Raw genomic sequence first — 25,236 nt, 5'->3', positions numbered from 1 at the left:
AGGCTGGGTTTAGAAGGGGTCGTGGTACTAGAGATATTGTAGCTGATGTTAGATGGATCTTGGCTGAAAGCAGGGAATACCAGAGGAATGTCTATCAGTGTTTCATTGACTATTGACTATGCAGAAAGTATATAGCATCTTCTAAAAAAACAAAACAAATAACTGGAATAAATTGCTTACCTAATTAGAGAATTTTATGTGGAGCTGGGTTTCACATTAGTTGACCTCATTTGAAATTCATGTCTAGTTTCCTATAGAAATATCTTTGTCTCTCGGCTGCATTAAAAGAATTAACATTTGAGTTTACTTCTATAATTTGGAAAAAATATGTCTGCAGTTATTGTTCCTTTTTATTAATGTTAGAGCTTTAACAAATTAAAATGAAAGTAACAGCCATCTTGTAATTATAATTTCATATTGGCATGCAAGCACACTTGTACACTTGACTGTGCTTATGCAAAACCTACACTTGGACCGGGAATCAGTCCTCAGTACAAAGCAGAGAAACACTGCATGGTTCAGAATCAGGGAGGGAGTCCATCAGGGATGTGTTCTGTCTCCATAACTTTTCAACCTATATGCAGAACAGATCATTCAGGAGGCTGAGTTTTATGAAGAGGATTGTAGCTTCAGGATTGGAAAAACACTCATCAACAACCTACATTATGCAAATGACACAACCTTGCTTGCTGAAACTGAGGTGGACCTGAAGCACTTGGTGCCAAAGATCAAGGACTGTAGTCTTAAAGATTCTCACCACTAGGTCAGTGGGCAGCACCATGATGGATGAAGAGATTGAGTTTAACAGAGCTTGGCTCCTCATTTAACACTCTTGGCTCCAGCAATGTGGAAATCAAAAGATGAATTGCATTATGTAAATCTGCTTTCAGGGACCTTTCCAGAATAGTGAGAAGCAACGATGTTAGTCTAGAGACTAATAAGGTGCACCTGATCCAGTCCATGGTCTTTGCAATTACTTGCTATGCATCAGTGGGCTGGATAATAACTAAGGAAAATAGAAGAATTGATGCCTTTGAGTTTTGGTGCTAGAGAAGAGTCAAACATATAATATAGACCACCAAGAAAACAAATAGATCTGTCTTGTAGAGGGTTAAACCAAGTTTCTCCTTGGAGGCAAGGATTTTGACTCTCTATCTCATATATTTTAGGGATGTGGCCAGGAGTGACTGATCCTTGGAGCCTTCTCCATCATGCTTGGAAGGGTAGAGGGACAGCATAGGAGAGGAAGACCCTGGATGAGATGGATTGATACAGTATCTAGGGCAATGGGAGTAGGCGTGTTGTAGTCATTGAGACTGCCTTAAGACAGGTCAGTCTTCATAGGGTCACTTTGAGTTGCAGGCGACTTGATAGCATATAACAACAAAACAACATATGCATTCTACATTGATTTAGTAAAAAAGTTAATTTCAGATATGCATTATGTTGGAGTGCCAAGTATTGAATGAAGAAGGTCTGGTGATTAAAAAAAAAACCCAACCTTAAATGGCTGTTGTACTTTGTGCCTTAAAATTTCAGGAAGGGCACATCAAATGGCTTCATATTTGCATATCTCGGTTCCAGAACATATGAATAGACTCTTAACATTCACTCTAAGATGTTCTTCAACTACCAGAACATCATGTCTCTTCAGCAGATCATTCTTTGATAAGGAAATTATTTTTACAAATTCTCTATCCCCCACCTTCGGTTTGGGTCTTTTATTTGCAGCATGATCTCCATTGTTACTGTCACGACAGGGGCAGTACAATTTGATAAACCTGGATCCATACATAAAACTGGCATTTGGCAACATCAACTTTATAACCAGTATCTTCTTCAAGCTCTTGTAAGAGAGCGCCTTCTGGCTTTCATAATCATCTATGAGACCTACACAGAACCCTGTGCAATAAGGGTGGAACTTTTTCACCAGAACAATACATTCATGATGAAGAGTTCTTTGCAGCATTAGAATAATTGCCACACCGCTGGCAGACTTTTCCTTTCTTGGTTGTGATTTTCAGAGTTTCCCACGTTCTTCTTTTAACATTAGGATCCATGTAAGTTGTTTTTTTAAGCTTGACCCAGAATTGATGGCATACCAATTGGTATATTCCAACAAACAGATGTCGCCCTGGATGTGCTCTCCAAGTTGTGCCAAGAAATCTGGAGGACAACCTACTAGCCAACTAGACAACCAGCTGAATGGAAGAGATCCAGATTTGTTCCCATTCCAAAGGTGACCCAGCAGAGTGTGGAAATTATCAAACAGTATCATCGCTGTCACATCCAAGCAAGATTCTGCTGAAGATTATCCAAAAACTACTGGAATAACACGTGAACAGGAAACTGCCTGAAGTGTAAGTGGATTTAGAAAAGGCTGTAATAGGCGAGCTCTGGTGGCCTAGTGGCAAGAAGCTGCACTGTAATCCCAGAGGTACGCGGTTCAGATCCACCAGATGCTCTGCTGAAGAAGGAGGAACAATCGCCTCCTGTACCAGTCAGATCCGATTTGACGGTACACACATTTTTTAAAAAAGGCCATAATACTAGGGATATTATAGCTAACATCAGATGGATATTGGCTGAATGCAGGGAGTACCGGAGGAATGTCTATATCTGTGTTTCATTGACTCTGCAAACACATTTGACTATGAGGATCACAACAAACGGTGGCTGACCCTGAGAAGAATGGGAATCCCAGAATACTTGATTGTGCTTATACAAAACCTCTACTTGGGCCAGGAGGCAGTCGTCAGAACAAAGCAAGGAAACACTCATGGTTCAAAATTGGGAAATGTGCACGCCAGGGATATGTCGTATCTCCATATCTTTTCAATCTATATGCAGAACAGATTATCTGGAGGCTGGGCTCTGTGAGGAGAAATGAGGCATCAGGATTGAAGGAACACTTCAGTAATCCGTGTTATGCCATTACCATAGGGTCGCTATGAGTCGCAAGCGACTCGATGGCACATAACAACAACAACATGCCATTAACGCAACCCTGTTTGCTGAAACTGAGGAGGACCTGAAGTGCTTGTTGCAGAAGGTCAAGGACTGCAGCTTTCAATATGGATTGAAGCTCAGCATCAAGGAAACAAAGATTCCCACCAGAATGTGACGCTATGAGTCACAGGCGTGTTATCCACTTCCTCAGCAACATGCCTCTGGAAACTATGAACTTTGATAAATGTCTGCGGTTGTAGAGCGGCTTCATACCTTTTGTTCATAGGATCACTATGAGGCATGCTCAACTCAAAGGCAGTCAACAACAACATGAGTCACAGACTCTAAGGCACATAACATTTTTCTGAAATTAACTCCTCTGAAATAATAGGCTGTTTGAGAAGAGCCTATTGCTTCTTGGTTTTCCATTTTCCCACTGGTTAGTCATTGCAGACTTCAGGTAAGAAGTTCACGTCCAATTTGTCAAATGAAGAGAATTCTTTAGGGATATGAAAGAAGAAAAAACAAGTCTGAAGCAGCAGTCTCTGGAGATGTGGATGCTGCTGCTGCTTCTTGAGACAACTGCGTTTTGCGCTGGCTCCCCCTATACCTTTTTTAATTCATTGCTGGTGGGTTGATTTCAACTCATAGTAACCCTAAAGACCAAGATACAGCTACTCCATAAGGTTTCTCTGAGACTGTGCTCTTTTTAGTGTGATATAAGTGAACGTTTATAATAAAGTATATTAATTTTTCTTTCAGTCATATACATTTTGTTTTATAATATTAATTATAATACCTACAATGTAATCTTTTTCTATTTTCTCCCTGTAATTATCTGATGTCCATTACCAAGGTTATATTCTTTATGGAGATGGATTGCTACATCTTTCTTCTGTGGAGCGACTGGTGGGTTCAAACTGCCAACCTTTATGTTGGCAAGTGATCATATAACCTCATTACCAGGGTTCCTTAACACCATTTATTTCCCTCTAAGGGCAATAAGTCTAGCATAGCACATCATGAGCTGTTTCCATAACCGTGACTGTTGGTGCTGTTATGTGCCAGTTGAATTGGAACCAACTCATAGCTGACCCTCTCCAGCAGGTTTCTCAGAGGCTGTAAATCGCATGGAAAGAAATTTTACAGAGCAGATGGTAAATCCAAACCATTTGCCTTTGAGTTGGCAGCAGAACTCCTTACCACTGAACCATCAGAATTCCTTTTGCCCATGACTGCTCTTTCCTATTTGGGGCTAGATAGTGTAAAGTAAAGCAAGCTCTGTTATAAAGAGATCTATGAGCAGCTTTGCTTTTAGAATGGGACATTGATTACCCTACAGGAAAGCATTTTTTAAACGTTAGATACCTTTGAAGAAACTGGTAACAACTGGTAATAGGAGTTGGAAGCATTTGATTAGTGAAGAATTTTTAATTCCTGGCTCCTTGCAGCATCGCCGCCAGCACCACTTCCCCTTTCGTGTTCCTGATCAAGCAGAGCTGATCCTGGTTGGAGGTGTTGGGAGTCTGTGTTTCACAGCTCTGATCACAATAGACAGTATTTTCTTTGGCTGTGAGCTCTCTGGTGATACTCAGTCCTTCACCTTCAAAGTAGAGGAAGAGGGTGATGCTGAACATGTGTTTGCCAAAGGGCCCAAGAATAAGTGTAATGTGATAGAATTTGTGTTCCAGAACCATGACCATCAGGAGATTGCAGTCCCTGGGGCCAACCTGAGATTGTCCTGCCAACCTATGCTTAGCTTAGATGAGGCTCCAGCCTACTGTAACCTTTGTCTGAAGTGACGCTTTGGGCCTGTGAAGATTACCTGGTGGCATCAGATTGTGACTAGAAGCAGTAACATTTCTGAGGAGTAGGAAAGTGAGGAGGTGGAAGCTGAATTGTTCCTTCTCCTGCCTACCAAGAAGCAGAAAGCCAGGCATTACCAGTCTCAGAATTTGAAATGTTTCTTCTCCATTGATGGAGAAGTGTTGGGACAAGGATAGGGTAGGGGGCATGCTAAAACTGGTGTTAGGAGAAAAGGGAGCCCATTCTCCCTAGGATCGTGTTCTAGACCCAACTGTGTCTGGGACTTTTCCTCTTCTCTAGAAATAGAGGGAACACTGAACTTTTCTCTTGACCCTCTCCCCTACCTTCTCATGAGAATTAGAGGTCAGTAGTTGAAGCTCCGGATTAGACATTTTTATCCCTTTTTACATTTTTGGTTAAAGGTGGAAATAAAATGACATGTGTGCTTTTGCAAATTAAAAAAAAAAAAAAGAGGGTTTAATTACATAGGAACTTCATATACAGAGTTAACTCCTGTTAACATAAACAACTGAATCACCTCTCAAGATTTTGTCTTTGGTTAACAGAGTAGCAATAATGACTAAGGATCAGTGGTTATCCCACTTTTCCCTATTGCCCCTCTTGTTCATTCCCTAGCTAATATGTAGCCGATCTCTTAGTACAACTTTTTTTTTTTTTTAACTTAGGAGCCTTGAGTCACATGACTGGTGAACTGAGCAAAGATGGTGACCTGGTTGTCAACATGCGGATTCTAGGCAAGAAGAGAACTAAGACATGGCACAAAGGCACCCTTATTGCCATCCAGACAGTTGGTATGTTCAAATTAGAGGAAAAACCGTGAAAGGCAACCTTATAGGTTACCATTGCCCATTGTTTGTTTAACCCCATAGTTTTTCCTTTTGTGTCTTACGTACGTAGCAGCCAGAATTTACACTGAAAACTGTTTAATTTGTTGTCTTTTCTTCTCAGGGCCAGGGAAGAAGTACAAGGTTAAATTTGACAACAAAGGGAAGAGTCTGCTGTCAGGGAACCATATTGCTTATGATTACCACCCGCCTGCTGACAAGCTGTATGTGGGTAGTCGAGTCGTGGCCAAATACAAAGATGGGAATCAAGTCTGGCTCTATGCTGGCATTGTAGCTGAGACACCAAACGTCAAAAACAAGCTCAGGTACCTGGACAGAGGATAGTAAAGGAAATGGAGAAGGGGAGAACAGCACCTCCCCTGTTTAAACCATAGTCCAGATTTCACAATTAGCTTTTGTGTTCTTAGTCCCCTGTGACCAGAAACTCATCTATTTCTTTGCAACAGAAGTCATGTGCATGATTCTTATTCTTTCTCTTTTTAAAAAAAACTTTTTTTCTTAAGAAGACAACTTGAGAGAGGAGAGAACTGGAGAATAATCAAGATTAAACAATGATCCTTGGAATATAAGAAGAAGGAAGAGATTAAGTGAAGTCTAAATGGTTTACAACAGAAATCTGATAGAGGAACAAGAATAAATGTTTTTGAACACAAAGGAATATGTTGGTTAGATTAAGAGAGAACTTTTAAATCCTGATGTAGAAAGAAAGAATACCATATTTTCACATGCTATGTCCCCCCTTAATACACACATTGCACACATAATAAATTGAGATGCAAGCAGGTTGCATAGTTTGCCAAAACCTTAACAGATGCACAGTATTTATGTAAAAATAATAGAAAGCAGCTGATTGAAACAGTCCCTGGAGGGTATCCTATGCTGACCCATTTCTGTAGAGGATGTTGAATGTGCCCTGTGTTCCTAGTCCCCAAATCTTTGTACCATAATTTTCTTCTTACAGGTTTCTCATTTTCTTTGACGATGGTTACGCTTCCTATGTCACACAGTCTGAACTGTATCCTGTTTGCCGGCCATGTGAGTTTACAGTCTTCCTTTATTCTGTTTTCTTTCTTCTTCTGCCTTGCATTTCTTCTTAAAATGCCCAGTTGAAAATCCTTACTTTGTTTTTTTCCTTAATTTGGTGCCCAAGATTTTTCCCCAATCTCAGGAAGAAACTTAAACTTGATTGGTTTTTGTGGGTTTTTTTTTGGTGTGGGGTGGTTGTTTTGGTGTTTTGGGTTTTTTTTTACAGATAGTTTTATCTCCAGCTCTGGGTCTTTAGAACTAAAGAGTACAGCATTAGAAGATTGTGACTGACCCTGGGTGAACTGTTCTTACCTTAGATGGATGTTTATTTTGTTTCTAAATTATTTCAATTTAGAGAAGTATTGTTTCTTTTCTATTTTCATGCTTCATTGAATATTCATATAAATTTGCTGTCTGCATAGAGCTTTCCATAGAAACTACAGTGACATCATCATGTTCTCCATACTTATTACTCTTTCTTAGAAATGAAATCCCACAAAATAACTGTTAAGTTGCTATAACTAGCACTTCTGTGTTTCTATATAACATGGCAGTAACACATTTAAGGCTCCTTAAAAGCCCAGTAAAGAAAGAATGATTTTTTTGTTACCATCTGATCTTTTTACCTTTTTATATTAACCACTCCTAAGAAACAAACAAAATCACACTGCCGTTGTCAGTCAGTTCTAAATCATGGTGACCCTCCAGTGAGTTAGTTTCTGAAGTGTAAATCTTAACAGGATCAGAGGGCCTCATTTTTCTTATCTTTTTCCTGTGGAGCAGCTGGTGGATTAAAAAAAAATGGTTTGCAACCCAACACATGGCAGAAATTTTCATTTCTATTTTTCTTTTTTTTTTTTCTATAATTTATTAGTTTTCATAAACATTTACAGAGATTTTGGGTTTCCATTCATTCATAATTTAGTTTTCTTGTCCAAATGCCACAGTGCTTGTCAAAGCCAGTTCTGATTAATCTTCTTTGTCAGTGTGTCCTTTGCCATTCCCTATCACTCCTCCCTGCATTTCTATTTTTCTAATAGCATTCCTTTATAGGAAAGATTGGCATCAATCGTATTTCTTACTTATGATTTCCTTAAGTGTATATTTGCACAGTAGGTTAAATACTGATGTGATCTTAGTTTTACTCTTCTTAAAATGTCTTTCCCCTGCCACCTTAAAAAGTACCAAATAACGGCGAGCTCTGGTGGCCTAGTGGCAGGAAACTGCACTGCAATCCCTGAGGTGCGGGGTTCAAATCCACCAGATGCTCTTCTGAAGGAGGAACAATCGCCTCCTGTACCAGTCAGATCCAATTTGACAGTACACACATTAAAAAAAAAAAGTACCAAATATCTTCTAACTAGCCATTTTTCCCTATCAAGAAGCCCTGCTTTCCCTTTCTCAACACTTTTTTTTTTCTTGTAACAGTGAAAAAGACTTGGGAGGACATAGAAGATATTTCCTGCCGCGACTTCATAGAGGAATACATCACTGCCTACCCTAATCGCCCCATGGTGTTGCTCAAGAGTGGCCAGCTTATCAAGACTGAGTGGGAAGGCACATGGTGGAAGTCCCGGGTCGAGGAGGTGGATGGAAGTCTAGTCAGGATCCTCTTCCTGGTACTGTTTATTCCCAGAGCTTTTAAGACAGGAGTATGGGTACAGAGGAGGCAATAATGAAGATGATTTCATAGATGTTGCTGCTGCTGTTGTTGTAGTGTACCAGAGAATCGAAACTGACGCATAGCTGACCCATTAGCAGGTTTTTAGAGGCTATACATCATAGAAGAGGAGATTGCCCATCTTTCTTCTACATAGTGGTGGATTTGAACTGCGTTCCTTTAATTTGGCATACAACTCCTTTCCATTCAGCCACCAGAGCTCCTGATTTTATACATACGCTTTAGTTTTTCTCAAAGTCAAACTACTTTGTTTTTCTCTTCCTTTGTGGATAACTACTGAAAATTTTCAGTCTATATGGTTTTGATTTTTTTTCCTCGCATTGAGGTTAGGTACTGAGAAGGTAAACAGTTCAGCTTGCCCTTGTTTAGGGGTTTGTAGAGCAGTGGGGTAAAGAGTTGGAATTAACACTGAAATTTTTATTTTTTTTCAAGACTGGTTTAGTTTGACTCTGATCTTCTGTCCCTTCCTTTTCTTCCCTTTCAATCTTGCTTGAATTAAAAATTCTTATATTACCTCAATCTGTTGTTCCTAAACTTTTGTCATCTTTGTAATAACTTAGTATTGACATCTGCTTGTTCATAATTTCTTAATGTATATTGTTATTTATATTACTTATACCTACTACATGCATAGCATAACATACAAGTTTGTTGAATAGTTAAGAGGGTCAGGGCTCATTAGGGAGTTTTTCCAGAGGAGATACATGAATGTCTGTTCTCTGCCTATCACAGATTAGATCGTGACCATAACCTATTCCTACCCCTCTCCACATCCCCTAGGATGACAAAAGATGTGAATGGATCTATCGAGGATCTACAAGACTGGAGCCTATGTTCAGCATGAAGACATCTTCAGCCTCTACATTGGAGAAGAAGCAAGGGGGACAGATGAGAACACGTCCAAACATGGGTATATCCTAACAGAGATACCCTGGGGCAAGGAGAAATGGGTCCAAACCAGCCAAGGCAGTTCTGGACAATGACCTTCCTGTGTGTTCTCCAGGATGACGCTAGTGACTCCTGCAAATGGGGCATATACCCTGTCCTGTTTTCAGTAGACTTGATGGATTTGTGGTTCTACCTCCACATAGACTCTGATTCTTTCAATTCAACTCCATCAAAATCTAAAATTACTGAATTAGATTAGGGGTTATTCCTGTTATTCACTTGTGAATTTTAGGCTTTGAATGCTACTTGTCCACAGGAGAGAAGGATGGGCAATCTCCTCCTGTGCGATTAGCTGCCTCTGAAAACCCACTGGAGGGTCAATGATGGGTCAGTTTCTACTTGATGGTACACAACAACCACCATGCTACCTATGGAGCCTGAGTGGCCTAGGGTTTAAGGAGTTGCAGTGCCAACCCAAAAGGCAGGAGGTTCAGATACACCAGCAACTCCTTAGGACAATGATAGGTAATCTCTCAAGTGATTTACACATTCTGAAACCCACTGAAGGGTTAAAAACAATGAGTTTGAGAGGTTTTTTATGCTCTTTGTTGTTGTAATCTGCCATCCAGTATAATAGCTCTGAAACCCTCCCTTTCCTGAGCCAATCTCACTATATCCAACAAACCTGCTCCTGTTGCCCCACTTACTGTGTCTGTAATCTCATCTAGGGTCTTCCTCTCCTGTGCTGTCCTCCACCCTTCCAAGCATAATATTCTTCTCCAAGGACTGGTCCCTCCTGGCCATATGCCTAAAGTATGTGAGACAGGGCTTCAAAGTCCTTGCCTCCAAGGAACAGATTGCTTTTACCCTCTCTAGGAAAGACTTGTTAGTTCTCTTGACAGGCCAAGAGAACTCTTCTCCAGCACCGCAGTTCAAAGGCATCAATTCTCCTGTCATCCTTGGTAACTGTCCAGATCTTAGATGCATAGCAAGTAACTGCAAAGACCATGGCCTAAATCAGATGCACAGTAGTCTCTAGACTGACATTGTTGCTCTTTACCACTATGAAGAGGTCCCTGACAGCAGATTTTCCAAATGCAGTTCGTCTTTTTATTCCCTCAGTGCTGGTACCATTAATTGTGAAACTGAACAAGCGAAAATTGTTAACAGCCTTGATCTCTTCTCCATCTGTCATGGTGCTGCCAGTTGGCCCGTGGTGAGAATTTGAGAATCGAATCTTGATGTTGAGCTTCAATCCATATTGAAGCGTACAGTCCCTGACCTTCTGTAACAAATGCTTCAGCTCCTCCTCAGTTTGAGCCAGCAGAGTTGTGTCATCTGCATAAAACAGGTTGTTGATGAGTCTTCCTCCAATCCTGATGCCACATTCCTCATCATAAAGTCCAGCCTCCTGAATGATCTGTTCTGCATATAGATTGAAAAGATATGGAGACAGGACACATCGCTGATGCACTCCTTTCCTGATTTTGAACCGTGCAGCATTTCCTTACTTTGTTCTGAGGATTGCTTCCTGGTTCAAGTATAAGTTTCACATGAGCATAAGTGTTCTGGGATTCCCATTCTTCTGAAGTTTAGCCACAATTTGTTGTGATCCACATATGCTGTCTAGGACCAATTTTTTTTATTTTATTCATTTTTTTTTAGATCAGAATGTTTTGTTGGGTTGTATTTTTTTTCTGTACCTCACATACATTGGTTTCTTTCCTCTTAACATTACTTGATCAACAAATGCATATTTAAAAAAATACTCACCAAGGTTTATAGCATCTCTCTCATTACTCTCAAGTTGGAACCAACTCATAGCTGACCCTCCTGGATTTCTGAATGTGTAAATCACACAGGAGATTATCTATCTTTGTCTCAAGAAGCTGCTAAAGATTTGAACCACCAGACATTTGGATTAACAGCACAGCTCCCTATGATTACAACTCCCTACAGATTATCCCTCCAATTGTTCTTATTCTCTCAAGTTGGAACCAACTCATAGTGGACACTCCATCCGGTTTTCAGGGGCAGTAAATCACATTGGAGGAGATTGACCATCTGTGTCTCACAGAGCATCTGATGGATTTGAATCACATACCTTTGGATTGGCATCACAGCTCATTATCACTAGGCCACCAGAGCTCTCCAACAATTTAACTTAATGAGAGATATCTTCTGAGATAAGAAGACAAAGGTTCTTTTACGTTAAAATCCAATATAAATGTTGTCTATTATATGAGCCAGCATTCTCACTCATTGGAGCAAGTAATGGGAACTGACATTTTAGCATGTACTCAAAATGTTTCTGTTGATTACATTTTTGTTTGTTTGTTTAATATTAAATAAATTCAGAAGCATTTAGTGAATGGATACAGGTTGCACAGTTATCTTCTGGATTGCAGCGCTGATTTGTACCACTAGGCCACCAGAGCCTTGGTAGTTAACATCTTCTGACTAGATTAACTTTGTTTTTCTGTAGGTGCTGTAAGGAGTAAAGGCCCAGTGGTCCAGTACACCCAGGATCTGACCAGTACTGGAACTCAGTTCAAGCTGTTGGAGCCCCCACAGCCTCCTGCTCCACCTGTCCTACCTGTTCCCCTACCTGCTCCACCTCTGTCCCCCCAGGCAGCTGACATTGAGTGAGTGCTATTCCTTCTTTTTTTCCCAATTGCTTTTATATCATATTTTCTATATCCTTTACTGTATGATCTCTTCTTTGTTTTACAAGTTTGGAAAGCCAGCTTGCCCAGTCACGGAAGCAAGTAGCCAAAAAAAGCACTTCATTCCGTCCAGGATCTGTGGGTTCTGGTCATTCATCTCCTACATCCCCTACTCTCAGTGAAAATACTCCTGGAAAACCTGTTATCAGTCAGACATACAGGTGAGAAAATCTAGCCTTATTTACAAACTGATAGTGTAAATTGTGACCACTGTATTGGGAAAAGTCCTTAGTCACAAAGACCTTAGTTAATATTGTAACAGGGATTTAGACTGGAAAAGAAAGCTTAATTTTAGCGTATTCTGAGAAACAAAAAGTATGAATAACTCCCTTGCAAACTGGATACCTGCAAATATAGCATCACCAGAAAGCCATTTGTTAAAATTTCTCCTTGAACATGGTGCTATTACTGGTACAGTGGAAACACCATGGTACTTTCACTTGAGTCCTAGAAATTAATATGAACATTTGTAGGATTCTTAGCAGGGGAAAATCATTGGTAGAAGACTAGCCTTTACTTCCTTAATTCATAGGCACATAAATTTTCGAGAACAGTTAACATGGTTGAATTAGAAATATCAGTGAAGAATAGCAAGGAGTTTTACTGCCAGCCTGAGTAAGCAAGGATAATTTTACTTTCTTTTGTAATTATTTAGCTTTAAATCCATCAATATTGGAAAGATGAGAAATTGGCATAGCTGGGTGACAGTTATAGAGAGGTCTTGTTGCCTTCTTACCTGATCTTTTATTTCATTTACAGATTACCTTTAATCTCAACAACAACTGCTCCGACAACAGCTACCCCAACACCCCCAGCACCTCCAACACCCCCAGCACCCCCAGCCCCTCCAGCCCCTCCAGCCTTTCATGGCATGCTGGAGAGGGCCCCAGCAGAGCCATCCTACCGTGCCCCCATGGAGAAGCTATTGTATTTACCTCATGTCTGTAGCTATACATGTCTGTCTCGAGTCAGACCTATGAGGAGTGAGCAGTACCGAGGCAAGAACCCTCTGCTAGTCCCATTACTCTATGACTTCCGAAGGATGACAGCCCGTCGTCGAGTGAACCGCAAGATGGGCTTTCATGTCATTTACAAGACACCCTGTGGCCTCTGCCTTCGGACAATGCAAGAGATTGAACGCTACCTTTTTGAGACTGGCTGTGACTTCCTCTTCCTGGAGATGTTCTGCTTGGATCCCTATGTTTTTGTAGACTGCAAGTTTCAGCCCTATAAGCCTTTTTACTATATTTTGGACATCACCTATGGGAAGGAAGATGTTCCTTTATCCTGTGTCAATGAGATTGACACAACGCCCCCACCCCAAGTAGCCTACAGCAAAGAACGTATCCCAGGAAAAGGTGTTTTCATTAACACAGGCCCTGAATTTCTGGTTGGCTGTGACTGCAAGGATGGGTGCCGAGACAAGTGAGTTGAAGGGAAAATTAATATCCCAACTTCCAAATTCTTCTCTTTCCAATCTCCTCTGTGTTTTGTATCTGCACTGTTTCCTTGTTTCTCCATCTCCTTTTCATTCCCTCAGCTGGAGTTCTGTTCTAAGGCTTCCAGGAAAAATGAGGTACAGAGGCTGGGATCTGGCTTCATCCTTTTGAACAACCCTAAGTACATGCTATCCTGTGTTTATATCTTTCTCTGGCTGTTGTTCCTCCATCATATTCTCAGTTGCCACCTTCTTTCATTTTTTTTCCTCTCTTACCTGATTCTTGTTTTATTGTCTTTGTCTTTTCCTTCCTCATTTACATGAGAAAAATAAAAATTTCGGTACTGTGCCTGCAGCTTTGACTCTACCCTGTGTCAACAGAACAAATCCGGCCCAGCCCCGCCCCGCCCTCACCATTGCTGCTGTACAGGAGCCATTGTTGCAGTCACTCCTTATTGGGCATCTTCCTCTCTTTTTTTTTTTCTGACCTTATCCTTTACCAAACATGATACCTTTCTCCAAAGATGGCCCTTCTTAACCATATGCCTAAAATATGTGAAGCCTCTGCCGGGCAAGGAGGGACAATCTCCTCCTGTACCAGTCAGATCTGATTTGATGGTACACGCACACAAAAATAATAAAATTAAAAAAAAATGTGAAGCCTCACCATCTTCATTATTAAGGAACACTTTGTGCTTTTTCCAAAACTAGTATTTTTTCTTTTGGCATTCCGTGGCATCATAGTCTTCACCAGCACCACAGTTCAAAGATGTCAGTTCTTTTTTTCAATCTTTATTAATTATCCAACTTTCACATGCATATGAGATAATTAAAAATACCATGAGTTGGGTTAAGTACATCTTAGGTGCTCAAAGTGACACCCATGCTGTTCAACACTTAAAAAAGGTTCTTGGAGCAGATTTGCTCAGTGGACACATAGTTTAAGTTCTTGACTGCTACTTCTGTTTGCTGTTGATTCTGGATCCCAGTAAAATGAAATCTTTGACAGCATCAGTGATTTCTGTTAACTTTGATATGTTTGGATCCATTTACGAGGACTTTTGTTTTCTTTATGTTGCAGGTCCAAATGTGCCTGCCATCAGCTAACTATCCAGGCTACAGCCTGCACCCCAGGGGGCCAAATCAACCCCAACTCCGGTTACCAGTATAAGAGACTAGATGAGTGTCTGCCCACAGGGTAAGTTGTTTTTGTTGTTATGTGCTGTGGAGTCGTTTGCAACTCATAGCGACAACAGCCCTAAACCCTGCTCTGTCCTGTGCCAATCGCATTGCCTCTGACACACCCATCCCGATTACCCCAGTCACTGAATCAGTCCACCTCATAGAGGGTCTTCCCCTCCTGTGCTGTCCCTCCACCCTAGTAGTTAAGGTAAAAAGAAATAACTCAGAGGTTATAGGACATATTTAGGGGAGTTTTGTGCTTATAGAAGCAAGAATCTTTAAGAAGCGAAAATAGAATACTGGAAAAGGTACTTTATTTTCTAATTGTATAATCTGTTTATTCTTTTGAGCTTTTCTAGGTGAAGATATAGGATGACTAAATAGTTTCTAGCACTTTTGCAGTAAAATGCTAACCTCAATTTAATAATTGGGTGAACGTCTGAACAGATTGGCATTTATTTTGACAAGTTAAATCTTTGGAAATTAATTTTGTGAGAACAAAGGGTAGGGAGAGGAAAGAGCTACACAGAAAACTTCTCTTCTTATGGGGTTGTCTGTGTGGTTAGAAACACCACCACACATCATGTAAAACAACTCAGAAGAATACAAATCATTTTCGTCAAGCCAGAACCGACTCATAGCTGACACTCTTAACAGGTTTTCAGAGGTTTTAAATTATGTGAGAGTAGATTGCTCAGCGTCTCCCATGGAACAGCTGCTACATTCAAACTGGCAAGGAGGCACTGCCTTTGGGTTACCAGCCCAATTCCCTATGACTCCTCCAAAACAACTAATAAACTTAAATTGATTGAATGCAGATAAAGCTATGCACTGAAAGGATCACAATGGGATTGAGTAAAGTAATCTTCCTAAAAGAAAGAATTTTGGGAGGTTGGCAGAAGTAAACAGAAGTTAGCATTAGTCATTCCAAATTAGGAGGAAGGTAAGGTGCATAGCACCCAAATCCTTAAAATTGTAAATTTTAGCATAAAATGAAAATTTGTTATTTTTGTCAACATAAAAGACACTTTTTTTAATGCCAAATGTTCAGACATGAGCTCAGGTGGGAGTGGGCAAACCAATGTTTATTTATTGTTGTTATTGTGAGCCATCAAGTCAGAACTAACTCATAGACTGTAAATTGCTTGAGAAGAGATTATCCATCTTTCTCCCACAGAGCAGCTGGTGGATTTTAACAGCCTACCTTTGATTGGCAGGGTAAGTCCTTACCATTAAGCCATTAGAGCTCCCTTCATATTTGTTAAGTGAAGGTAATTTCCCAGATATTTATTAAATAAGGAATAGGCTTTGTGCGCTGCATTAAAATACAAATACAAATGAAACATAATCCCTGACCTAAAGGAAAGGTCTGAAAAGAAGAACTTGTGTAAACAGATAATTTGTGATACAGTTATTCTATTTCTTCATCTGAAAGATGTTTTCTGCGAGGATAGAATTTACTACTCTAGAACCTAACAAATAGTAGACAAGCTAGTAAACCTGTTAGATAGCTTCTCTGAAGGAGCAGCTGGTGCATTCAAACCACTTCCCTTTGGCTTGGCAGCACAACTCTTTACCAAGATTAGATTCCCTTGTATTATTGTGCTTCCATTTATTGAGGGACTGGAAGTTAAAATATGAGAGAAAGGAAAGTGCTGTGCAGACGATTGCGACTGGAAGATGTGTTTGAATTCTTCTGAGTGAGAAGCATTTAGGTTAATATCTGAATGACAAGAAGGCACTAAAGACTCAAAATCAGCTGGGAGAACACTTGAGTCTTACAGAAATTCTAAGACAAAAATGAATTTACCAGTAAATTCAAGGTCATGGAGAAAGATAGTTAACTGGAACATGCTTCTCAAAGCAGATAATGATAGATTTGTTAAAACAGGAGGGGTAGGCAGAGATGTGTTTCTATAGGCCTTTGTAAGCCAAAATAAAGAGTCAAATTTTAGAGACAATAGGAAGCCATTTGTGAGAGAAGAAAAGGCTTAGACCAATGGGATAGAATTGAAAATTCAAAAAATTCGTATATATGTAGACAACTGATTTTTCTTTTCTTCCCCCAAAGATACTGCCACCTTTTAAACTTTAGTTCATTAAATGACTTTAACACTACCACCCCCGCCTAAAAAAAAAGCTAAGCTACCAACTAGGAAAATATGTTTAGATCTCCTGTCTGACAAGGAACTGATAATCAAAATATATAGAAAATTTCAACCATGTAATGAAAAGACAAAAATTCAATATAAAATGAGCAAAATATTTAAATAAACTTTTCTCTAAATAACTAAAAAAAAACCCAAACCCAGCCTCAAACTCATTGTTGTCCACTCAAAACTGGTTCTTAGGTGGCTTTACCGAGAGTTTTCAGAAACTATAAATTGTACAGGAGAGGATTGCCCATCTTTCTCCCTTGGAACAGGTGGTGGATTTGAAAGGCTCACTTTTGTTTTGCTAACACAGTCCACTCCCTCCCCACAAGTCCCCCAGAGTTCTCTATTAGACTAAGTAGGACATTTGAATGATTAACCAGTACTTGGAAAGGTGATCAGGATTGTGAGCTATCAGAGAAATGCAAATCTGAATGATAATGAAATGTTATTTTAGTCGCATTAGAAGATGTTGAGGATAGGACAGGTTTCACGTCCATTGTTTATAGGGTCTCTATGAGTCATACTTGCTCTTACAACAAGATAGCTAAGATTTAAGGAACAAAACACCCTAAATCTTCTGTTTTCCTTATCCATTGTCTAACTCCCTATAGTCAAGCTTCTTGAGTGATTTGCTCAACATACATATTGAATAGGTATAAGGAAAGGATACACGCTAATGCACACCTTTCCTGATTTTAAACTATGTAGATAGTGGTCTCTTTCTCTTTTTGGACAGCTGCTTTTTGGTCTAGGTTTCACATGAACACAAAACAACACAAGTAAACATCTTTCTTGTATTCTCTACTTTCAACCAATAACCATCTAACATCAGCAGTGATATCCCTAGTGCCATAATAGCTTCCTCTGACTCTAGCTTGAATTTCTGGCAGTTCCGTTCTGGCTATTATTAAATGCCGTCTTAAGCAGTATTTTACTTGGATTCTTGGTATAGACTAGTAAGCTTATCCAGGGCTGCATCTGGTTTTTTTTTTTTTTTTGAAACCTTGAATTGATAATCCTTCAATTCCTGGAACCTGCTTTTTGCCAGTGCCTTCAGTGCAGCTTTAACTTTTTCCTTCATTACCATTGATTCTTGACCATATGCTCCTTCTTGTGGTAACCCATTCTTTTGGTATAGTAACTCTGTTCCATCTTTTTATGCTTCCTGTATCATTAAAGATTTTGTAAATAGAATCCTTCAGGATTGCAACTTGACGTTTTAATTTGTTATTCAGGTCTTTTAGCTTGAGAAATGCTGAGCTTATTTTTCCCTTTTGACTTTCTAAATCCAGCTCTTTCACACATTCTGTGCATTATCTTCTCAATCTGCCCTTTGAAATCCATTCAGCTCTCTAACTTTACCATGGTCCTCCCATTGTTCTGGCTTCTCTACACACTCTAATGACATTCATTTTGGTCTTTTCTGGTTTTATGATTACTTTTTCTTTTCTTCGTGGGTAATATTCTTGATGTCATTACACAGTTAATCTGGTCTTTGGTCATTAGTTTTCACGGCATTAAATCTATTCTTGAAATAATTTTTTTTTAAATTTTTTTTATTTTGTGTGCTTGTACTGTCAGATCAGATCTGACTGGTACAGGAGGATATTGCTCCTCCTTCTCCGGCAGGGCATCTGGTGGATTTGAACTGTGTACCTCTGGGATTGCAGTGCAGCTTCTTGCCACTAGGCCACCAGAGCTCCCCTTGAAATAATTTTTAAATTCAGTTAGTCTAGACCCAAGGTTGGATTTTCCTTCTTATGGACTTACTTAATTTTCTTCTTCATACAGTCAACCTCTTCACGTTATTTGCTTAATGTACAGATAAGGTGAAAGGATTCAATGCTAATGTATACTATTCCTGATTTTGAGCCATGCGGTATCCCCTTGCTCTGTTCCACCAGCTGCCCCATGATCTGTGTCCAAGTTCCACAAAAGCATTTGTTACACAATTACCACATCAATCAAGACAAGACCCAGGGGCTGGCTATAGACCAGACCATGAGTTGGTTAAATGCAAGTTCAAATTGAAGCTAAAAAAAGAACCTTACAAGAGCCAAATATGACTTTGCATTTATCACACCTGAATTTAAAAACCATCTTAAGAGCAGATTTGATACACTGAACACTAACCACGGAAAACCAGAGAAGTTCTTGAAGAGACAAAAAAAAGACCTAAATACAGAGCCACTAAAGAGAATGGAAGAAACAAGTGTAAGATAGCTGAATAGAAGATTTCAAAGACCTGGAGTTAGAAACTCAAAATGGAAGAATGCACTGAGTATTTCTCAAGTTGAAAAAAATTATAAACAAATTGATGCCTCATGTTGCAATACTGTAGGATTCTGTGGGCAAAATGTTGAATGATGCAGAAAGCTTCACAAGAAAATGGAAGGAATAAACAGTCACTGTAGCAAAAATAATTTTGGTCAACTTTGAACCATTTCACTGAGTAGTAGATGTTTGAGAATCAGTGGCACTTGAGGAAGTAGTCCAAGATGTGCTGAAGGCAGCTGCAAAAAATTCATCTCCATGAATTGACAGAATACCATTTGAATAATTTCAGCAAAAAAAAAAAAGGCAGCCCTCAAATGCTCTCTTGCTTAGGCCACGAAATTTAGAAGACAACTACCTGGCCATAGACTGGAAGATAGATATTTTTGCGCAGTCCAGAAAAAAAGGTGACCTAACAGAGTGTGGAAATTATCAAATATCATTAAAATCACATACAAGGGGGGGAAATCACATGCAAGTATAATCTTAATGAAAATTACTCAAAAAGGACTAGAACAGTACCTTGACAGAGAATTGCCAGAAATTCAAGCTAAATTCAGAAGAGGCTATAGAACAAGGGATTTATTTGCCAATGTCAAATGAATCTTGACTAAGAGCAGAGAATACCACAAATATGTTTACATATGTTTTTTAATTATGCAAAGGCATTTGACTATATGGATGCAAATGAATTGTGGCTACTGTAGAGAAGAATGTTAATTTCCAAGTATTGGTTTTGATCATATATAACTTATACATAGCCAAGAAACAATCAACAAAACAAAGGCTTGCTTAATGCCTCGTTTAAAATCAAAAAAGTGTACATCAGTTCTGTGTCCTTTTTTCCATACCTCTACAGCTTATATGCTGAGCAAACAGGACCTCATGAAGAAGAATATGGTATCAAAATTGAAGAAAGACTTTAACAACCTGCATTATACAGTTGACATAAACTCGCTTGAGAAAATGAAGATGACTTGATATACCTACTGAAGATCAAATACTGTGTAGCTTATTGAAATTTATATTGAGTAAATTATACCACAATATCAAAAAACCAGAAATTCTAACAACTGTACCATTAAGTGGACCAGCATAATAAATTAAAAGACTGAGGCTATCAATGAGTTTTACTTTGTTCCACAATCAACACCAGTGGTAAATGCAGTCAGGAAATCAAAAGATACACTGCAGTCAGCAGATCTGCTGTCAGGGACCTTTTCAAAGTATTAAGGAACCATGGGTGTCCATTTAACTACATGGTGAGCCTAACCAAAATCATGGTATTTTTCCATTGCTTCCTATGCATGTGAAAGTTGAACAATTAATATGGACCAACAAACTGATACTTATAAATTGTAGTGTGGCGGAGTATTGAATTATCCATGGACTGCCAAAAACCTAAATCATGTCTTGGAGGAAGTATAACTGGAATACTTTTTTTGTGTGTGTGTGTTTTTTTCCTTTTTATTTTTAGAATTATTTTTCTTGTGATCTGAGTGAACATTTACAAAGCAAATTGGTTTCCCATTCAATAATTCATGCACAATTTATGTTAATTACTATATCCACAATGTACTGACACCTTCCTCCCTGTGACTCTCATTTCTGTTAGCCCTACCCCTTAGTAGCCCCGAGTTTTATTCCTAGTGGAATACTTTTTTAGAGACAAGGATCGAGAAAATTTTTCTTCCATACTGTAGTATGTTGTCAAGAAGCACCAGTCCTTGGAAAATTAGCAGGTAAGCAAAAGGAAAACGCTCAAAGAATAGCTTGATACTGTGGCTGTGACCTTGGCTTGTACATGGCAAGGTTTAGGTCTTTTGTTTTTAGGGCCACTGAGTCATTAAGTCAAATTAATGGCACCTTAACAATCTTTTTATTATTAAAGGTTTTTTACAACTGTTTCTTCTTATTTTGAGCCATGCTACTAAAGCAAATAAAGGTTCTGAAAGCTTTACTCTTTTTTTTTAAGCTTTACTCTTGTTATTAAAGACTAACTCTTTCTAGTTGTATTTTGAGTGCCTTTCAATCTGAGGAGGAGCTGATGACATAGTCATTGGTATGTGTAGCTGCTAACCAGAATTCTCAGTCTCTGGCAATTCACATATATCAGCAACTTCTGTGGGACAGGAGAGAATGAGCAATTTTTAAGATTTATAGCCTTTAGAAAACTGGTGGATGGTCACTGTGAGTTGGAATCAACTTGATAGCAAGGTTTTTGGTTTCATTGTTTGATTTGGTTTGGAGGGTTTTGCTGGTTTCCCTTCACCCTGAGGAGCTCATTTTCTGGCACTATAGCAGACAGTATTCTCTTCCTACTAATAAAATAATCCTGTCGCCATACCTTTTCAATCTATATACAGATCAGATCATTTAAGAGGCTGGGCTTTATGAGAAGGAATGTGATATTAGGATTGGAAGAAGACTTATCAACGTGTGTTACGCAGAAGACACAACCTTGCTTGCTGAAATTAAGAAGGACCTGAAGGTCAGGGACTGTAGTCTTCAATATAGATTGAAGCTCAACATCAAGAAGACAAAGATTCTCCCTACTGGGCCAATTGGCAGCACAATGATGAATGGAGAAGAGATTGAGGTGGTTAATAATTAGAGCTTATTTGGCTCCACAGTCAACACTCTTAGCACCAGCAGTCAGGAAGTCAGATGAATTGTAGGGAAAATCGGCTGTCCAGGATCTCTCCAGAGTACTAAGAAACAATAGTATCAGTCTAGAGACTTAAGGTGCACCTGAACCAGGCCCTGTTCTTCACAGTTACTTGCTAAGCATCAGAGACCTGGACAATGACTAAGGATGACAGAAGAAAAATCGATGCCTTTGAGTTACGGTGCTGGAGAAGAGTCTCACATACCATGGACCACCAAGAAAACAAAGTGGTCTGTCTTGGAGAGGGAGAAACCATGTTTCTCCTTGGAGGCTAGGTTTTTGAAATACCGTGCCACATACTTTGGGCATGTGACCAGGAAGGGCCGATCCTTGGAAAAGAATGTCATGCTCAGAAGGGTAAAGGGACAGCACAGGAGAGGAAGACCCCAGATGAGATGGATTGGCACAGTGACAGGGGCAATGGGGATAGGTGTGTTGGAGTCAGTGAGACTGACTCGGAAATAATCAGGCTTTAGAGCTTTTGTACATAGAGTCGTTATGAATTGCTGGTGACTCAACAGCACATAACAACTAATGATTTTTCACTGACAGGTTGTTTTAGAAATAAATTGCCACATTCTTCCTAGTCTTTGTTTGGAACCTGTACTGAAAAGTTTTTACCATGAGTAACCCCACTGGTATTTGAAATACTAATGGCATAGTTTACAGTATGATGAACTGACTGACAAATGGTGACAGAAAATTAAGCAAAGGGGCAAAAAAGAAAAGCAAAGGAAAAAATTATTTTCATCTTTGTATCCTTCATATTTTAATTACAAACAGAAATCTGAAACCTATAAATGTATTTAGATTGATAATTTTAGGTGTAGCAACAAATATTAATTACATGTATTTTACCTATTTGAAGTGTTTCATAAAAGCAATTTTTATTACTGCAAATAATAATATCACTCTCCTGATTAAAGTTTGTGACTGGTTTCCAACTGCACTTTGGATTTATTTAACTCAACCTTGGGTTACAAGATCTGTCTTCTTCTTATCTCTTTTCTGTGAAAATTATTCTAGCCACACTGATAATCGTCATTTCCTGGATCCAGCCTACCTTTAAGCCTTTGTACGTACTGTACCTTCTTCTTGGCATCCTTCCATTTTGTTTGTGTGTGGCTATGTTCCTCATCCTTGAACTTTATTCTAACCTCAGATCTTCTATCAACTCACCCAACAATTTATTTCTGTCAAGTTGGAACCAACTCATAGATGACCCTCCAGTGGATTTTCTCCATTGGAGCAGTTTGTGGGTTCAAGTCACCAGCCTTATAGATTAGTAGCACAACCCCTTACCACAAAGCAACAAGAATTCTAAAATCATAGGCCCTCTAAAATCAAGTCATTTTCATTCCTTAATGTTCTCTTTATCATATATGTGTCCTGTAAGTGTCATATAAGTATCACTTACGATGACTCATTCTATGTGTTGGCTTTTTATTCTGTTTCTGATTAGAATGTAAGCTTCAGGAGCATTGGAACTTTTGTGTCTCCTTGTTTGTCTTACCATTTTATTATGGGCAACTAATATAAGGACGTAATTTTTCAAGCCAGTTTTGTTGAGTGAACAGTACTCAATATAGCTTCTTAGTATATATTCATAGTATAGCTACTTTCAAGTTTTCATGGGATGGAGATAAGACCTAAGTTCAAAATCTGGCTATGCCTCTTCTAAGCTGATCCTTCTCTGTCAGCCGTAAACAGGATATTAACATCACCTCTACTCTGCCAAAGTGCTGTTCAAAACAAACAAACCAGCCCTGTCTAGACCATTTCAATTCATAGCAACTCTCCATGATGGAGTTTCTAGTGCTGTGACTCTTCATAGGGGAAACTGCCCATCTGTCTCCCTAGGATTGATAGATGTTTTTGAACTGTCAGCCTTCAGTTAATATTCTCTTAAACTCTATCAGAGTTCCTCAGTAGTGTTGTTAGGGGAATAATTAACACAAAATCATTTCATCATTTTTTTCCTTTCATTTTTGTTACTCGACATTTAAGAGCAATCAGACTCTCTTCTGAGATCCATTGTTTGCCATCTTTTTAATAACCTTTTACTTTCATGTTTGTTGTCGTCTTATTCATTACCATTCAGTGCATCAGATCTACCTTGCGATGATCTCTAAATTCAGATGAGAAGTATCTGAAATTTTACTGTGTTCTCAAGGATTTGTATTTTCTTAAGCTTGAACTTGAACATCAGGAATTGAGGATTTATTCTGTTAGACTCTGGCTTTGTTTTGACTGATACATTGAAGAACCTCATCATTGTTCTCCATACATGTAGATCATTTCATTTCTGTGTAATGTGTCTCGTGAGAGCCATGTGTGTATTGTGTTTACATTGGGAAGGATGGACAGATAGATAGACCTTTATAGATATATATGTCTGATACACATCCATTATTGGATCTATTTGTTGAAGCATCTAAATTAGGATTCTTGTTTTCATCATTGGTTCCAGTGCTGCTTGACATTTTTCTTTAAGTCTCAACCGTTCTTGATCAGATGCTAATTCCTAAAATGGTCAAGCATTTACCAATTATATTTGGCATCTTACTGTATATGCCTTCTTTTTTCTGATGCTTCCTGCATCATTAAATTATCAGATATAAAGAAATTTGACAAAACAACTGAGAAATCATCTCACCCCAGTAACAATAGTAAAATTCAAAAGAATAGCAAACAACAAATGCTGGCAAGGGTGTCGAGAAACTGGAACCCTTATTTACTGTTGGTGGTAGTATAAAAGGTGCAACCACTATGGAAGGTGTTTTTTCAAAAAGTTGGAACTAGAAATACCATTTGACTCAGCAGTTCTACTACTGGGAATATACCCTAAAGAAATCAGAACTGCCCCCCAAACAGATATATGTACACCGTGTTTATTACTGAGTTGTTCACAATAGCAAAGAGATGGGAACAACCCAAGTGCCCATCAACAAACAGAGAAGCTGTGGTATATCCATATAATGGAATACTATGCAGCACTGAAAAACAAGGAACTCATGAAATAGTATACAAAATGGGTGAGTGACCCTGGAGGACATTATGCTGAGTGAAATATCTCAGTCACAAATGGACAAATACTGCATAATGCCACTATTATAAAATGAGACTGACATGGGGGTTGGGGGGAAAACTAAGAAAAGAGGTGATAAATGTACACTGCATTGAAACAGATGAGGGGAAAAAACTGTTTAAAGGGAATATATGATTAGATATTACTTGCATGACAACAGTCCAGAATAAGCTGTATTACAAACCATCTCAGGAACAGGTTTGAGGCCTTGAGTACCAATGAGCATAAACCAAATGAGTTCTGGGAGGATATCAAGAAAATCGTCCATGAAGAATTCAGAAGATCATTAAAAAGGCTGAAAAAGAAGAAAAGACCAAGATGGATGTCAGATGCGACTCTGAATATTGCATTAGAGCACCGAGAAGCCAAAGCTAAAGGAAGGAGTCAAGAAATCAAAGAGCTAAACAGAAAATTTCAAAAGGCAGCCCAGGATGACAAAGCAAGATACTATAATGAAATGTGCAGAGAGCTGGAGTCAGAAAATCAAA

The 25,236-nt window shown here is 39.0% G+C and overlaps 1 protein-coding gene across 1 annotated transcript in view; it reads left to right on the top strand.

Moving 5' to 3' along the window:
* The window catches only part of SETDB1 (SET domain, bifurcated 1), an 86,328-nt gene that overhangs the window by 43,485 nt on the left and 17,607 nt on the right, over positions 1-25,236 (top strand). The window contains exons 3-11 of the mRNA XM_006900150.1: positions 5,442-5,567; positions 5,725-5,926; positions 6,583-6,656; positions 8,076-8,266; positions 9,109-9,238; positions 11,702-11,861; positions 11,951-12,103; positions 12,702-13,367; positions 14,462-14,578. Of these exons, the coding sequence (XP_006900212.1) occupies positions 5,442-5,567; positions 5,725-5,926; positions 6,583-6,656; positions 8,076-8,266; positions 9,109-9,238; positions 11,702-11,861; positions 11,951-12,103; positions 12,702-13,367; positions 14,462-14,578 (1,819 nt within the window). The remainder of the gene's footprint in view (positions 1-5,441; positions 5,568-5,724; positions 5,927-6,582; positions 6,657-8,075; positions 8,267-9,108; positions 9,239-11,701; positions 11,862-11,950; positions 12,104-12,701; positions 13,368-14,461; positions 14,579-25,236) is intronic.

Source organism: Elephantulus edwardii, unplaced genomic scaffold, assembly GCF_000299155.1.
Source record: "Elephantulus edwardii isolate Elephantulus edwardi_28Jun2011 unplaced genomic scaffold, EleEdw1.0 scaffold00273, whole genome shotgun sequence".
Taxonomy (NCBI): Eukaryota; Metazoa; Chordata; class Mammalia; order Macroscelidea; family Macroscelididae; genus Elephantulus; species Elephantulus edwardii.
The sequence above is the reverse complement of the archived record's forward strand: the minus strand, read 5'-3'. Positions and strand labels throughout refer to the sequence as shown.